The 16,199-nt window shown below is 41.8% G+C and overlaps 2 protein-coding genes across 25 annotated transcripts in view; one reads left to right on the plus strand and one right to left on the minus strand.

Moving 5' to 3' along the window:
• The window catches only part of LOC105078787 (recQ-mediated genome instability protein 1-like), a 345,845-nt gene that overhangs the window by 119,366 nt on the left and 210,280 nt on the right, over positions 1–16,199 (minus strand). The window lies entirely within an intron of this gene.
• The window catches only part of SLC28A3 (solute carrier family 28 member 3), a 60,646-nt gene continuing 51,294 nt past the window's right edge, over positions 6,848–16,199 (plus strand). The window contains exon 1 of the mRNA XM_010967501.3: positions 6,848–8,880. Within this exon, the coding sequence (XP_010965803.2) occupies positions 8,803–8,880 (78 nt within the window). The 5' untranslated portion in view covers positions 6,848–8,802. The remainder of the gene's footprint in view (positions 8,881–16,199) is intronic.

Raw genomic sequence — 16,199 nt, forward strand, 5'->3', positions numbered from 1 at the left:
TGACAGGGCTGGAAATGAGCCCAGGTAACCTGTTTTTAACCACTGCCACCTCATCTGAATCCATACACTCGCTGCACAGAAAATACAAGAGCAGAATAATAAACAGCCATGCTCCCACCAGTCAGAACTGACCACTAGCTTTCAATCCAATTTGCTTTACAACATTTTTTTGTTAAAGAATCAAAATAGCGCACACAGACTAACAACTCTGCCATCAAAGATCCCTTTGGCCACTGAGCCAGCCTTCGGTCTCTTTCTCTGAAGAGGCAATCACCGTCACAAATTTAACTCCTATCCTTCCAATCTGATCTGTAGCGATGCCATGGACACTTCCAGGTAAACCAGCCCCCCTTATTATCACCTGATTGCTTCCTGTCTCCTGTTTAAGGAACTCTACTGCAAACTCTCCCCACCAAAATATCCTGCACTTGTTTACTATGCTTGAAATAACCATTCTTGAACCAGGGACTGAGATTAAGCCTCCACAGAGCTGCAAGGACGGATAAGGCTCCATCTGGAGAACAGGTTTTCGTATTAAGGCCGGCTTGTGTTCAGAATATTCAGGTGAGACGGGGGAGAAGCAGAAGGTGCCTCTGCAGAAGCTGAATGAGTGGGACTTCTGTCTCAGTCCCCAAGGCAAGAGCTCAAGGCAAATTCTTGGCATTGTCTCCGGCTCCTCATCTTGCATTCCATGTCCCATAGATCAATACATGGATCTTTGTTTTGTTCGCTGATGAATTCCAAGTGTCTAGAATAGTGCCTGGTTCATGACAGGTTCTTAGTAATTATTTGTTTAGGAGCTGGAGATGCCAAAAGCTGGAGAAGAGTGGGAACAACGCAAGACTTCAAGGCAGACAGCCTAGACTGAGTTGTCTGGCTCCAGGGGTTCTAGCTGTGTGACCCAGGACCCGGTGTTTAACTTCCGAGCGTCTTGAGCTTTTAAGGGCCTGGACAGGGCAGGTGCTCCACTGGGGTTCACAGTGGGGTGACACCCCTTTTTACCAGGCAGCTCTGCCTGGGGCAAGCCCTGCCCTGTCTGTGCCATCTGCCAAGGCTGTGCTAAGTGTAGTCTGCACTCCCTGGTCTCTTCCCTACCCTCCGCCGGAGTACCAAGACCTCAGCACTGATAGGCTCCTTTGTGATTAGCTGCCCCCATTTAGAGAGAACAAGGAGAGACAGGGCTGGGAATCCTCACTTCCTGTGACTACACAGCACAGTGAGAGTCATGGGGAAAACCCAGCCTGCCATGTAGAATGACACGCATTGTATGTACTTACAAAGTTCTTACACAGCTCTGACACTTCCCTGACTCAAGATGGTCTTAGATGGAGACAAGTGAATATAGCCATTTTACAGGACCTAAGCCCTATATTCTAAAAAAAAAAAAAAAATCAATATCCAAGCTGATAACTTAGGAAGTCCTTTGAATAATTAAACCAATATGTGCCAAACATTTACTGTGTGTCAGGCACTGTTGTATGTGCTGGGGGGTGTGTCAATGAACAAAACAAAGATCTCTGACTTCATGGAGCTTATAGTCTAACAGGGAAGCAGGCAACCTGCGTAGTCAATTGTACAAACAAGCACGTTATATTGTTTTATAAGGGGACAGTGCTATGGAACTTTTACTATGGAATAAGAATTATGATTATAAACAAATGTGGGCGGTTATAGCTCAGTGGTGGATCGCATGCCTAGCATGCACGAGGTCCTGGGTTCCATCCCCAGTACCTCCATTTAAATAAATAATTACCCCCCCAACAACAAAAAATAAATAAAAAGATAAAAAATTTTTTAATTTAAAGGATTTAGCAAACAAATATTGTTCACTAGACCCTCGAAGAAGGGCAGCCTTCAGCGTTACTTCGGAAGGTGTAAGAAAAATAAAGCCAGTGACCTGCCCATTGAGTGGGAGAAACATCACATTTTATCTTATGTGATTGTGTCCTAGGTTTTAGAACACGCTCATGCTAAATGATAGCTTAACACCCACACATTTGAGGTCCCCTTCACCCTGCCCACTCTCTGCCAGGCTCATGGTGGGGAAACTGAGGGTCAGAGCCTTGGAGTGACTCGTTCAGGTCCTGCAGGTGGGTTAACGATGGGAAGGGCTGGAAACTGGATCCTAACACCTTGATGGGTTCTCAAACTTACCTGGCTGTAAATCTAGAATCTCGAGGGCTAGACTGGGATGAGGGCAAGGAAAGGGGAAATTATGTATAGACATACAGAGCTATTAACAGTTGTAGCATTTACAACAACAACAGCTAATATATTGAGTGTTGAAATTGCCAGGCTCTGGTCCAACAATTTCACAAATATTCTTATTAGGTCTCACAAAACCCTAAGCAGTCTAGAAGACTGAGGCTCTGAGACATCGCATACCCTGCTCAAGGGCCCAACGCTGACGAGGGGAAATACGTGTGAGAACCAGGCAGTCTAACTTCAGAGGTCTCGAGAAAAAAAGACACTAAGACATCCCTGTGCAAAAACAGAAGTAATGTGTACTTCGTATTGTCCCATGTCAGGAGCTTGTAATAGCCGGTGGACCTGCTTAAAGCACATTGCTCATCTAGACTGGAATTGACCTGATCTCTCTATTCTGCTGTTTCATGATCCTCCATGCCGGTATGTCACCTGTGTGCCGTGACCTTGGCTCCATACGATGTCCAGCACCTCGCCAACTGTCCACTCAGTTATTTCATACAAACAGATCATCTTTGCTCAAGAGGTCTCCAAATTATGCTTCAAATCCTGTCATTCCTTTTATATTTGCTTCTGGCATTATATAAAGCGTAGTTTCTCATCACTTGGGGCTATTTGGTTACCTTGAAATGCAATTCCTACCGGCTAATATAAATGCTTACTTTGCTCCTTAACTTTCACAGTAAAGAATTAAACCTGCTTAAGTGGTGATAAATACAGAGGATTTTTCTAGAGTTTTCTTTTTTAAAGAATGGTTAGGAACTCATGAATTTTCATAGATTTGATGTGTTTCCACTATAAACATTGTTCTTTTTGATGTTAAAATCGTCCTGACTTTGACGACTTTTGAAGCCAGATCACTCTTTTAAATACAACCTCAGGTTTAAGAACTTCCTTGTTTTCAGCAGAGGAAGTCATAGGTGCACCTGTCTGGTTCCTTTTAAGGAAACAGTATTTAGAAGCTGAGACCCAGGTCTTCAGAGCTCCAAGATTAGCTACCCCCTGCTGCCTCCAGGGGATTCTGTGGTGCACAAGACAGTCAGTGTCTTCACCTAGAGGTGGGCTGGCAAGAGGACTGGGTGGTTTGCAACAGCTCCCTGCCTTGTGTGTTTGTGAATGTGATTCCTACATTGCGTGTGTAGGACGTAGTCCTTTCCTGCTCGGGTTGTTTCCAGCGCAGCGGATTGAATAGAATTAAATATCAGTGTTACCCATCTTTCCCAAATAATTCTACAACTTCCAGATGTTCTGTCAACTTGCTTAAGAGCAGAGATACTACCTCAAGCTTCCACCAATGTGTGAAATAACTGGGTAGTAGTGGATGAGGCTGAAAATGTAAGTGAGCTCAAGATGTTTAGACATTTACTTTTAGACTTAGAGCAATTTTTGAGGACAACAACTACATTTGGGGTACACCTTTTAAGTTCTTAAAATTCAATGTCACTGATAGTTACTTGGCATCTGTAATTCTGAGCCATATAGCTTGACCTAATAATGACAAATCTTACCACCTTAGGGATATGTTATGTAAGAACAAGAAGAAACCCCATGCCAAAATTCTTAACCCTTTTTGATAGCAGAATTGTTGTTGTTGTTGTTGTTGTTGTTGTTGTTGTTAATAAATCCATCCCAACCATGAATATAAATAATACAATTTGTATGGAATCTGTGTTTTACCACATGGGGGGGAAATACATGGGATAATATATAGCTTCAGAGACTTAAAAAATATAAGTTAGAGCTTCTGGGGTGGTAAGTGGCCAGGCCATGTGTTTGTGCACTTGGAGCAGGAACACCACCAAAGTGGTGTTGTGTCCTCCTCAGTGCATTTTATCAGGAAGCACTGAATGTCACTTTTCCCCGTTCCTGGTGACAGTTTGGGTAAGGTGGTGTCTTCCAGGTTTCCCCATTGCAAAGTTTCTATTATCCTTTTTCTTTGATTAATATTGGGAGATACCGATTGGCTACGTAAATCTTTCTCATCAAATTCTGCCAGCCACCAGTTTTAGCCTCCATTCATGATTCTTGCCATGATGGTTGTGAAATGGTGAAGAAAGCATATTTGAGTATTCTCTTTTCCAAGGATCACAACAGTCTTTTTCCAGTAGCAGCCTTATTTAGCTCACCATGCAAAACCACCCACCATTCCCATGTCTTGTTTTCTCATCCATGAAAAGGGACAGAGCATGTTTCCCCTGGGCTGCCTTTTGAGGCAGCTACTGGCACGTTTGCCCTGGAATCGTGAGTGTATGTGTTCTCCCTACACAGTGCCAGTCCCCCATCAAACCCCCACAGTGAGCCCATTAAAAGACAGGCGCAACTATGAACCTCACTTTTCAAGTAACAACAGATGCTTTGAGAGGTTACTCACAAGTAACACGCCTGAGGTTCCAGCTAGTTAGTGCTAGTAAGAGGCAAACCCTAGGTTGAGAGCTGTATAGAGCTCAGAGCCAACATGCTCAACTACTACCAGCTTACACTCATCCAAAACAGACTCATGGGTTGTTCTTGGCAGGGCCAGGAGCAGGGCGAGCCAGGCAAGGTGCCTAAGGTGCAAAATTTAAGGAAGCCTCAGTCTCAGGTGATAACCTTGTACTTGCATGACACTGAGAGTGAGTGTCCTCTCAAAATGTGCACCCCAGGCTCTTTGCTTCCTCCCAGCCCCAGTTCTTGCCGGGGGCTGAACAGCATGGACCGGCCTTCAAAACACCTCAGTTAAGCATTGGCACATTTTTTAAGGATCTCAAAGTACAGAGATAGATTAAACTCTGGGTTCTGACAACCTTCTTGTTTTCCCATTTTATTAACCTTTTTGCATTTACCTTGGTTATGGTTTGCTTTCCCCACTAATAAAATGAACTCTTTAGGGTATTAGCTCAGTGGTGCTTCCCTTGGGCTTTATTTCTTTCCAGAACTTAGCTCTTGACATGACTAGATTTCAGAGATGTGGGCTCAAATTATGACTTTGCCACTTATTAGTTATGCTCTTGGAAAAGTCACTTTGTCTCCCTGCGTCTCAGGTGTTTCATCCAAGAAATGGGGCTACTGAAACCTCATTTACAGAGTTGTTACAAAGATGAAGTGGAAATACTCTAAGTACCTAAAAGGCACATAGCAGTGTTCAGCAGACGCTGGCTCTCTTCCCTTTTCTTTTACTAGTCCACCCTTGTGCCAAATTCATCTTTCCCAGGATTCTAACTAAGGTGATACAGACAGCCAAGTAATCTTAAGTCACAGGTGGGTGTCACCCAGGTGGCAGCAGATTCTATGCCTGGCCTTACCTAGTACTTGCTTGTACAGTGGGAGGGTTGAAAAGCAAAATCTAACTACAAAGGTGATTTGGTTGGTGAAACATCCCAAAGTATTTTCTACTTCAAATATACATTATTGCTTTTTTTTCCTCTCTTGGATGACCAGAGTAATTCGAGTTGTTTATTGAGATTAAGTTTTGCAGTCATCCCAGGATTAGATTTTCAGTTTATCAAACTACGTTAAGATGTACATCCAAATAGCAATCTCTAGTATATGAAATATTCTTTTGGTGAGGACAACAGGGAGCAGATAAAAATCATGCTGTAACAGGTAATACATTGTTTCCAATATGGGACAAGTGTTACACATAATGTTTTTAAATTCATTTCACTCTTTTTGGAAACACTGTCACCAAAAGGAACAGAACTACAGAACTGCATGCAGAAGGCAAGTACTACTGTCATGTATTTACAAATTTTTTACATTCACATTTTTAATAAATTGGAAAGGGGTTGGGAGGCTTTTTTGTTATTCTTTAATAAGCTTGTGCAAATACAGCCCACAGTTTTTCAGTCTATAAGCCAACTCTTAGGGAATGGAATAGAACATAGAAATCATTTGATTAGAAGATCTAGTGATTTGGTTGCTACACAATGGTTTCAAAGTTTAAAACTGAGTGTGAGGGACCCTGCAATGACAACAGCTCAGACTCAGAGGAGTTAAGAGACAGTTCCTCAGGTCTTGTCACAAACTAGTCCTTCCAAATAATGATTCTGCATGACTGGGGAATGATTTAACATGCAGTCTTGGAAAGTTGAAAGGGTTTTTCACCCTATTTTCTGATCACAACGTATATTTCCTAATTGAGCAAGATAAGCCATGGCTTCTACCAAGGAACCATTGTTTAAAGTGATAGTCCCATGAATCAAGTTAATTCTTGTGCTGCCAAGAAAGTCGGAATTTTTCATTAGTCTTAAAAGCTCTTAACCGTAAGTTTCAGATAGATAGCGTTTTAAGTTAAAACGTCTTGTAAATGACCATCTCTTTTGCATTTCAGCATCATGGTTGTATGTGCAATGTGCTGGCATTAGGTCCCAATTTTTCCTTTTAGCCGGCATAGTTGGAGAATGAAACAGACAGGTCGTTGTGTGTTTTTGCCTGCACTGGGGACCCATTCTCAAATATGCTTGCATTCTTTTCAAACATATTGTTTAAACCCTTTTCAAAAGTCCCATCTACAGCCTAGAGGTAGGAGAAAAAAAAATTGGATTGTTGCATTTTAAAAGGTCCACGTAATGATACCTGCAAAAATGTCAGGCATTTGAGTCATGTTCCTGCAATGACAACCATAAGTAGCAAAATGAAGTTTCTTCCTTCCGTCTGGAGGGTTAGGATTTTCCATAACCTTGAACTCAGTTGTCCTGAGCATAAATGAATGAGTATATTTGTGTTCCAATGAAATCTTATTTATGGACACTGAAATTTGAATTTCATATAGTTTGCCTATGTCATGAAATATTCATGCTTTTGATTATTTTTTGCCCAACTATTTAAAAACCACTCCTAGCTCTTGGGCTGTATAAAAACAGGTAGCAGGCTGGGTTGAGCTAAGTTGTAGTTTGCTGCAGTAAGTATTAGACCAGATTTGAAACCAGGCAGGATGGGTCCAGTGAGCTCCTAACATGTATATATATATGTATGTATGTATATGAATTATATGTATATATATTCAATATGATAATAATAGTAGTAAATTACATTCTTTACAGAAAATGAAGGATGAAAGACAAAATAGCAACTACCCATAAAACCACAACCCAGAAATAACCACTAGTAAATATTTGATACTTTCTTCCATTCTTTTGCAGCATTCAATTTATTAATTTCAGTTTTTCACTTATCATAAAAGTTTTCATGTTTCCACCCAGGACACACAATTATAATAATTAATAGATACGTGATAGTTCATTTTATTTTACTTTTTTAGGTTTTTCTTTTTGTTTGTTTTGGGGATTTTTTGGGGGGGGTGGTAATTAGGTTTACTTATTTATTTATTTTTTACTGGACCTATGGGGGATTGAACCCAGGACCTCATGCCTGGTAGGCATGCTCTCTACCACTGAGCTCTACCCTCCCCACTCATGATCGTTCATTCCATTTATTTATTTATTTATTTAATTTCGGATATGTATATATTTTTATTGCAGTATAATCAGTCTATATTCTGTCAATTTCTGGTGTACAGCATAATGCTTCAGTCATATATGAACATATATATATATTTATTTTCATATTCTTTTTCACCACAAGTTACTATAAGATACTGAATATAGTTCGCTGTGCTCTACAGTATGAACTTGCTGTTTATCTAGTCTATCTATAGTAGTTAGTATCCGCAAATCTCAAACTCCCAATTTATCCCTTCCCACCCCATCCCTGCTCTGGTAACCATAAGTTTCTTTACTATGTGAGTCTATTTCTGTTTTGAAAATAAGTTCATTTGGCTTTTTTTTTTTTTTAGATTCCACATATAAGTGATACGATAGTTCATTTTAAATGTTCTAGGGGATATTGCTATTTTGAAAAAAATCCTACAGCTAATAATTTCATAAAGCACACTCTTTTGATTAAATTGGTCACTTTTCATTTATCTGCCACATGTTTGCATTCCTAGGAGTTGAATTTTTAAACACGATCTTGTCTGCAGACAGGGATGTAGGAGAAAGGCCTTAGAGTCCACCAGACCGGTATTTGACATCTCATTGTTCCCTCATCAGCCAAATGGCCCTGAGCAAACCAATACCTCTTGTTAATTTATCTAAGGTGTTAAGTGAGGTGTTGTTAGGGGACACCTCAGTTTTCCCTTGTTCTAATGATCAACCAACACCACCATATATAATGTCCTGAGCACAGACGCAGCACAGGGTCATGGTCACTTGGTAGCAGCCAGCCCTGGCATCCCCTGCCACCCCACCACTCCCAGTGACCACCACCACCGCAGGAAATATGTTATTTCACTCCAGACTACAGAGAAAATGTCCTTTTCTGTTCTGAGCAGAACCAGAGTTTTCTTCCTGGAGTAAAAATGGGCAGGCAGGAACAAACGTAAAGAAAAGGATTAATGAGGTAGGTGGATCTCACCTGGAAGCGTCCACCCCGCCTCCCGCCACTCCTGCCCCACCCCAATTGGGAGATTTTAATCAAAGTTTCCAAACTGAAGCAGTGCACAGGTTCCTACAACAGCAAGGTGGCCTTTTGACATCAGCAGAGGCTGTGTTCTTCTGCACAGGTACAGGGGACCTCCAGCCCAGACATCTGGAAAGAATTCGGAGCCCAGCCAATTCCATGAGCCGCAAAAACTCTGTGGAGCTGCAGAGGATGACAGCCCTCAGAACCCAGGGCCACAGCAACACCGGTTTCCAGGTGAGCAGATATTTTATCTTATGTTCAAGACCAAGGAAATACTGCTCTTTCCCTACCTTTTCGGCATGTTTCTTAACTAAAGCAGTGGGGTTATTGGAACACAGTAAGATTTTTAATGTCACACGTTAAGCCTATTATTTTTCCTTTTTTGTTTCTTCTTGGCTTGAGAAACCTGTGAAGTCTCTTTGAATCGAACCTGTTTTGATCCCTGACTTGCCCTGTCACTTAAAAACAGGACTGTCCTCTCCTGCTTTTTTTGCCTTTAGGCTCGCGTGGCAGGAATATAAACATTTACCTGTAGACATTTTCCCAAAGGGTTGGTGAGAAAGGAAGAGTGGGGAAGAAGCCAGATCCTGGATGTAGTCAGCACCTCAGGGTCCCTTTCTCTTTAACCGGGTCTCAGAGCCCCTGTTAGATGGTGGCCTGGGTACCCATCCCAAGCAGCCGGGTTATGCAAACCATCTCACGTCATCAACCAAAACTCACTGAGTGATTAATGCTGCTTGGCCCAGGGCTAGGTGCCGCAGAATGAGTCTTGTCACCGGAAAACACCGGCTTTCCGACTAGGTCTGGGATGGGGATTTTGCAGGGCTGTGCCCGGAATGCATCCTCTCCTTGAGCTGACACCCAACTCGAGGAGGCCACGTGAGCAGGTGTCAGCAATCTCTTAGGCTTGAGCATCAATAAACAGGCAAAATAAGTGTTTAGGCACGAGCAAAGAAAGGAACAAGGAAGGTAAAAGGGCTTTGATTTGAGCCTTGAGTCTTCCACCCACAAGTTATTGTAACTTCCCTGATCCTCAGTTTAGTTGTCTGTATAGTGGTCACAGTCATGCTCATTTCATAGGTTATAAGTGTAGGGGAGGAAAAATCTTTCCCTCTACCCTCTTAGATTCAGCTCCTGAGGTCTATAAATTAAACTGACAAATGGCAGCTCAACAAGCAAAGGCATACACAATTTTATAATTTTTTGTACACATAAAATTCACAGAAAAAGACAGCTTCACAGAAAAGAAATGAAAAACCCAAAGAAGCAGTAAGACTTAGAGGCTTATATACCATTTTAAAAAGGAAGATAAATTGTGGAGAACTGATTACACAAAGGGGGAAAGTGAGGTTGTGCTTTCAGGGCCAATAAATTGTGGGACAGTGACTAGGAAATATGTGGAGGTAACTACTGGAAGATAAGGTTTGCTAATCAGGTATCTCCTGCCATCTCAGTCTCCAGTGATAAGGGATGTTTTCTTTCTTTTATGGGGGAGGGTGGAACACTTGCTTAAGGGAAAATTATGCCCTGCTTTTAGGCAGATGAAGGAAGGGCAGAGAGCTCTTTCTGGGCCTACTTTTTCTCATTTGCCTTCAGCTCAAAATAATTCTTACGCCAAAGTGGCATACTTTGGGTGACATATCCTGATCCCCATCCTAAGGGTTCAATAAGAAGAAAAGCCCACAGCAGGGAGACTTTTATGAGTCAAAAGAATGGGGGGGATGGAATGCAATAAAGAGTTAAAGTGAACATGGCAGCAGGAGAAAGGTAACTGTAGTGGAGAAAGGTCATGTCACCGGCAGCTGGTGGCCCAGGGGCAGTGGGGAGGAGACACAGCCACCAACCGCGGCCCTGCGTTCCATCCCTCACGCTCTTCGGCCCCAGCAGAGCATCTCCAGGCCTTGGGGCACAGAGCAGGGCACCTCAGGCCCAGCAGAGCACCGCACACCAGCACCGACAAGCACTGACCAGGTTATTTGTCCAGGGCTTGCTCTTCACCAGGAGTCTCCAGAGACATGTATTTACTCAGCAAAATTGTTACCTGCCCCCTAGCTGTGGCCACTGCCAGAACAATTCAGGAAGGAACAATATGCTATTCGTGCAACAAGGAAGGAAAGAGAATACCAGTGAGGGCTTAAAGGCGGGCAGGGATTTCCCAGTTGAAAAGGAAGGGGCATCAGCTAAGCACTGCAAACTAAGAGAACTGTCCGTGCCCGGGCCCGAGGGCCCAAACGTGGGCTGCAGATACAAAATGATGAACGGCCGCTCTTGGTGCTGGGGCAGGTTAAAGAGAGCGACGAGTCCACATTAGAAACGCCAACTTGGAAGTGATTCCCTTTACATGGACAGGAAGAGGGTCAGAGCGAGGAAGAGAATGACTTCATTCTGAGGCCTCCTGGTTGAAATTAAGATGATACCAAACATCTGGATAAAGATGGTGATGGACCAGGAAGCTTTGGGCACATCTGCACCCAGAGCCTGGAAGGGGGCACCATACCTTTGGGGGCTGTTCGCACAGAGGTGGCCAAGGGCGTGGGTGGGACCACGTGGAGGGGAAGCTGGGAAGAACCTGTGTTTCAGGAGCGGGAAAGTTAAAGTCAGAGGATGAAGCAGAGAGGCCACAGGGAAAGAGACGACAGAACCAGGAGAGGGAGGGCCTGGGGGAGCCAGCGGAAAGAGAACCACAAGTTCAACATCAAAGACTCCTCCGTGGAACGAAGGAGACAAGTTCATTTGATTTGCTAACTAGCAGTTATTGGTGACCAGGGTGGGCACAGGGGACAGTTTGTATTATGAGTGGGAGTTAAGAGACTAGAGAAAATGAGGACAGAAAGGACGTTCCTCTGGCAGAGAGGAGAGGGGGAAGAGAGACAGGCTTCTGAGAGACAAGATCAGGGTTGTCGGCAGGGTTTTTCTTATAATTGTGAAATATAACACACAGAAAAACATGTGAAACCAAATAGACATCCTACAATAACGTGCCACCCAGGTCAACAAATAAGACATTTCTATCCCTCAGCTGGGACACCTGCACCTTGCACCTCGGGTACAACTGCCTCCCTCCCCCGGGGGTAACACAGTTCCCAACTTTGTAGTAAGTACTTCCCTGCTGTGCTATATACCTTCACTTCTGATGATGAATCCTCAAGCACTTCCTTTGCCTGTTTTTGAATTTTATATAAACAGAAAATCATAAGAAAAATGATTTGCTTATTTCAAAACATTTACATGGAATTAAGTAAGATGAGTCATTTTGTATCTGACTTCTTCTGCTCAGCTTTCTGTTTCTAAGATTCAGCCATAGTACTGGGAGCAACTGGAGTTCATCCAATTTTACTGATACACAGTATTCTCCATCAACGTTGCACAGTTTATGTTTTACGGTCAGTGGACTTGGTGTTAAGTTTGGAGCTTTGGGGAGCTATGAATTCTCTTGCACATGTCTCCTGGTGAATAGGTAACACATTTATTCTGGGATTATTCTTAGGAGTGGAATGCTAGGTCATTAGAAATGCATATACACTTCCAACTTTAATAATAATGCCAAACTGGCTTCCTAAGTGGTTTTACCAACTTACATTTGCATCCACAGAGTGTGAGTTCCTGTTAGTCCTTAGCCTCACCGACATTTACCTGGCTTGTTCATTTCAGTGATTCTGATAGATGTACAGTAGAGTATGACTGAGGTTTGATTTTAATTTTCCTATGTAATCGGCCATTAGATGTCTACTTATGAAATACTTGTTCAAGTCGCTTGTCCATTTTCTCTCCTGGATTTTTGTCTTTTTCCTATTGATTTGAAAGAGTTCTTTAAAGGTTCCAATACAAGCCCTTTATCAGTTCTATGGTTCACAGATGTCTTGTACCACTCTGAATCTTTCAGTCTTTAACATTTTGGTGAACAAGTTAATTGCATTGAGGTCCCATTTATCAGGTGTTTCTGGTTTATATACCCTGTTTAAGAAATCTCTTCCTACCCGGCAAGATCATGAAAATGCCCTCCCATATTTTCTAAAAGTTTGTTCTCGCTTTCTACTCTGAAATTGATTTTTATGAATACTGTAAGGTGAGAGTCAAGTTTTCTGATTTTCTAAATGGACACTCAATTATTTCATCATCAATTTAAGAAAAAAAAATCTTTACTTGACAAATACATTTGTCAATTGTCTGTATTTGGGGTAAGTTTTTTGTTTTTTTTTTTTTTTTTTTGGTTTTTTTTTTTAAGAATAGAGCAACTGAAAGATTTTTCCAAACTCAAAGAATGGGAAGGGATCCAGAGAAAAGGAAGAGATGAAAATTGACAACAAGAGAGGCTGGATAAAATTCAGAACTTCTAAGGGTGAAAATCTAGGCACACACACCAGGGAAGCCTGGCTTGCTCCACGAATCGCCTGGTGAGCCAGTCAGGTTTAGAAAGGCTGTTAAATGTGTTTTTCATAAAAACTTAACATTAGAATTGGCATGTACTGTAAATATAATACACACGCTGGATTTTAAAGACTTAGTGTGAAACAAGGTGTGAAATACTTCATTAATGACTTTACACTGATTACGTGTGGAAAGGATATTTCCAATACGTCAGGTTAAGTAAAAATATATTGTTAAAATTAGTTCCACCTGTTTGATTTTACATTTTTAACGAACTTGTAGAAAAACTTTAAATTACACATGTAGCTTGCACTTTATTTCTATTAGATAACTCTGCCTTAGCCTTCAGCAAATACCTGTTTTTATCCACAGTATGAATGATTTATTGTTTCCTTTCCAATGTCATAACTACGATGAGTAAGTGGCTTTTTTTTTTTTTTTTACGGGAATTGTTTTCAGGAATGCTTGAATGAGGGAAAAAGGAAAATCCTTAAACCCTTCCTCTCTGAGACGTCACGGAAGTGACATTGGTTAGTCACCTAGGCTGTTCTCCCCTGGAAATAAGTCTAGGTGTGATCATACAGATGTGAGGGAGGAGTAGAGAATGCATTTTTAAAAGAAGTTCTTTCACAAAAGCAAATTATTGTCATGTATTTTCTGTGTTTTAATTCACTTGTGAGGGGAAAAAAAGCATCAAGATAGCTCTAGCCAAGGTTGTCGTGAGCTCTGTGAAAACACACTCAGGAACCTGAAGGTGTGATTCATACTGACATCCCTGACTGGTGTGTTGGAGAAACAATTCTCTTCCTCCTTACGTTGCGTAATTACTTCCAACCTCAGAAATTTTATATTCCAAGTATCCCGGTTAGAAGTCTATGCCGATGTTCCAGCGCTTACATGACCTCCCAAATTTTGCCCTCCATTGAACAGCCTCTGCTAGCACTCTGAATATGTAAGTCCTTCTGGCCTCCGCGGTTTCTGATGAGAAGTCAGTTGTTAATCTTATTAAGGATTCCTCGAGTGTAAGTTTCCTGTCTTGCTGCTTTCAACGTGTAGATCAGTGCTTTTCATTAATTAGTTGGGAATTTTTCAAACATTATTTCTTCAGATAGTCTTTGGCCCCTCTCTCTCTCTCTCTCTGTCCTGGGACTGTCACTATGCGTATGTTGGCACACTTGATGGTGCCCCTCTGGTCTCTGAGGCTCTGAATCTCTTCACTGACATCCTCCATATGGTGATGCCTTATTCTCACACTTTTCTTTGGTTCTTTGTGCATGGTTTCCTTTACTTTTTGAGCATATTTAAAATAGTTGATTCAAAGTTATTGTCTAGTAAGTCACACAGCTAGGCTTCCTCATGGACAGTTTCTATCGACTGCTTTTTTCCCCTGTGTATGGACCTTTCTTTCTCATCTGTTTGTGTGTCTCATAATTCTTGATTGAAAGCTGGACATTTTAAATAAAGTGGCAGCTCTAGAAAACAGATCCCTCTCTCCTTCTCCAGGGTTTGCTCTTGCTGTCTGTTGCTGCTGTTACTGTTTATTTAGTGAATTAACTGAACTAATTCTGTATAGTCTGTACTTACTGTCATGTGTGGCCACTAAAGTCTCTGCTCATTTAGTTTAAGGATTTTTTTAACAATTTTTTATTGCGTTATAGTCATTTTACAATGTTGTGTCAAATTCCAGTGTAGAGCACAATTTTTCAGTCATACATGAACATACATACACTCATTGTCACATTCTCTTTTGCTGTGAGCCACCACAAGATTCTGTATATATTTCCCTGTGCTACACAGTACAGTCTTGTTTATCTGTTTAGTTTAAGGATTTGACATAAATTTCCAAGTGTCTGGAACCAAGAAATCTCCACGTGCCTACCAGGAAGATCACCTTTAGTGCTCAGGCAGGCTGCCTGCAACTCTAAATTCTCCGTTTACTTTCACTTCCTGCTTCTGTTGAGTTTCAGCATCAGCCAGAGATGAGAGTTTTGATTTTTCTCAAGTCTTCTTCAGGCGTGAACACAGCGCTGGGCATGTGACTGGGTTTCTAATTCCCCAGGAATGGCAGAGATATTCAGAGCCCCTCTGGATATCTCATTCCTCAGTTTTTCCTTTAAATTTTTGTTTATCTGTGGTTTTCTCCAACTATTATTACCACCTCGGGCAGCTGCCTATGTTAAACAGTTGCCCCCAGGGAAATAGTATAAACTCTGAGTCCGATCATGTGAGTGGGGTTTTCTAAGGAACCGCCAGAAGGTCAAATAATGGCAGTTACCTTGGAATCGGACTTAAGGAGAGTGACAGCCCTGGCTGGCCAGTTCCTTAGGATGCTAGGCTGCTGGTTTTCACTGTGATTTCAGTGTTGTTTTTCAAGGCTATCATGAGCCTGGGGAGAGTGGAATAGGACTAGGGAATAAGACACCACAAAGCCCTTAGTACTGAGATTCCATCATTTTACTCGAAAAAAAATACTCTCTACGTTGTCTTAAGCCTTTAGTTAATTTTCCAGAGTTCTGAAACAGTGATTTTGACAATTTCACCAGTGTTCTTGTTGCTTTTATGAAGGTGAAGAATTTGGGGCCGGGGGTGTTTCTTACGCCACCATTCCTGCTAATGTTACCACTAACTTTAGGTTTAAATAGCAAAGTTAGACACATCACAAGGGAGTATGTGTATGATTAAATGGTGGATGGTTCTGGCCACATCTCTGGTGTCAGGTGACTGAAAGTATCTTCAGGACAGTATAGCTCAGTGGTAGAGTGTGCTTGGCATGCACAAGGCCCTGAGTCCAATCCCCAGTACCTCCATCAAAAAATAAATAAATAAACAAACCTAATTTCTCCCACAAAAAAAAAAAAAAAACATGAAAAAATAAATTAATTAAATGGAATGCATTGGATAATTAGTCATAAGTACAGGAAAGACTAAAGGTTCTGGGGCTTATGACCTTTTACCAAAAGTGGGGGAAGGATTCAGGCATCCAATGGTCAGAGGTAAAGGAAAGGAGAAGAGGGAAATTGAACGCCATTATTTTCCTATCATGAGTATCCTAAAAGAAATGCCCTCCTGATTCCAAGAGGCTACTTTTGAGACTCTACATGTTGACTGCATGATGGAAAGCCTGGTTTGTTATCCATCACTGGTCCTGATTGGCCTATAGCTGTCATGCCAGTAATAATTAAAAG

Source organism: Camelus bactrianus, chromosome 4 (assembly GCF_048773025.1).
Source record: "Camelus bactrianus isolate YW-2024 breed Bactrian camel chromosome 4, ASM4877302v1, whole genome shotgun sequence".
Taxonomy (NCBI): domain Eukaryota; kingdom Metazoa; phylum Chordata; class Mammalia; order Artiodactyla; family Camelidae; genus Camelus; species Camelus bactrianus.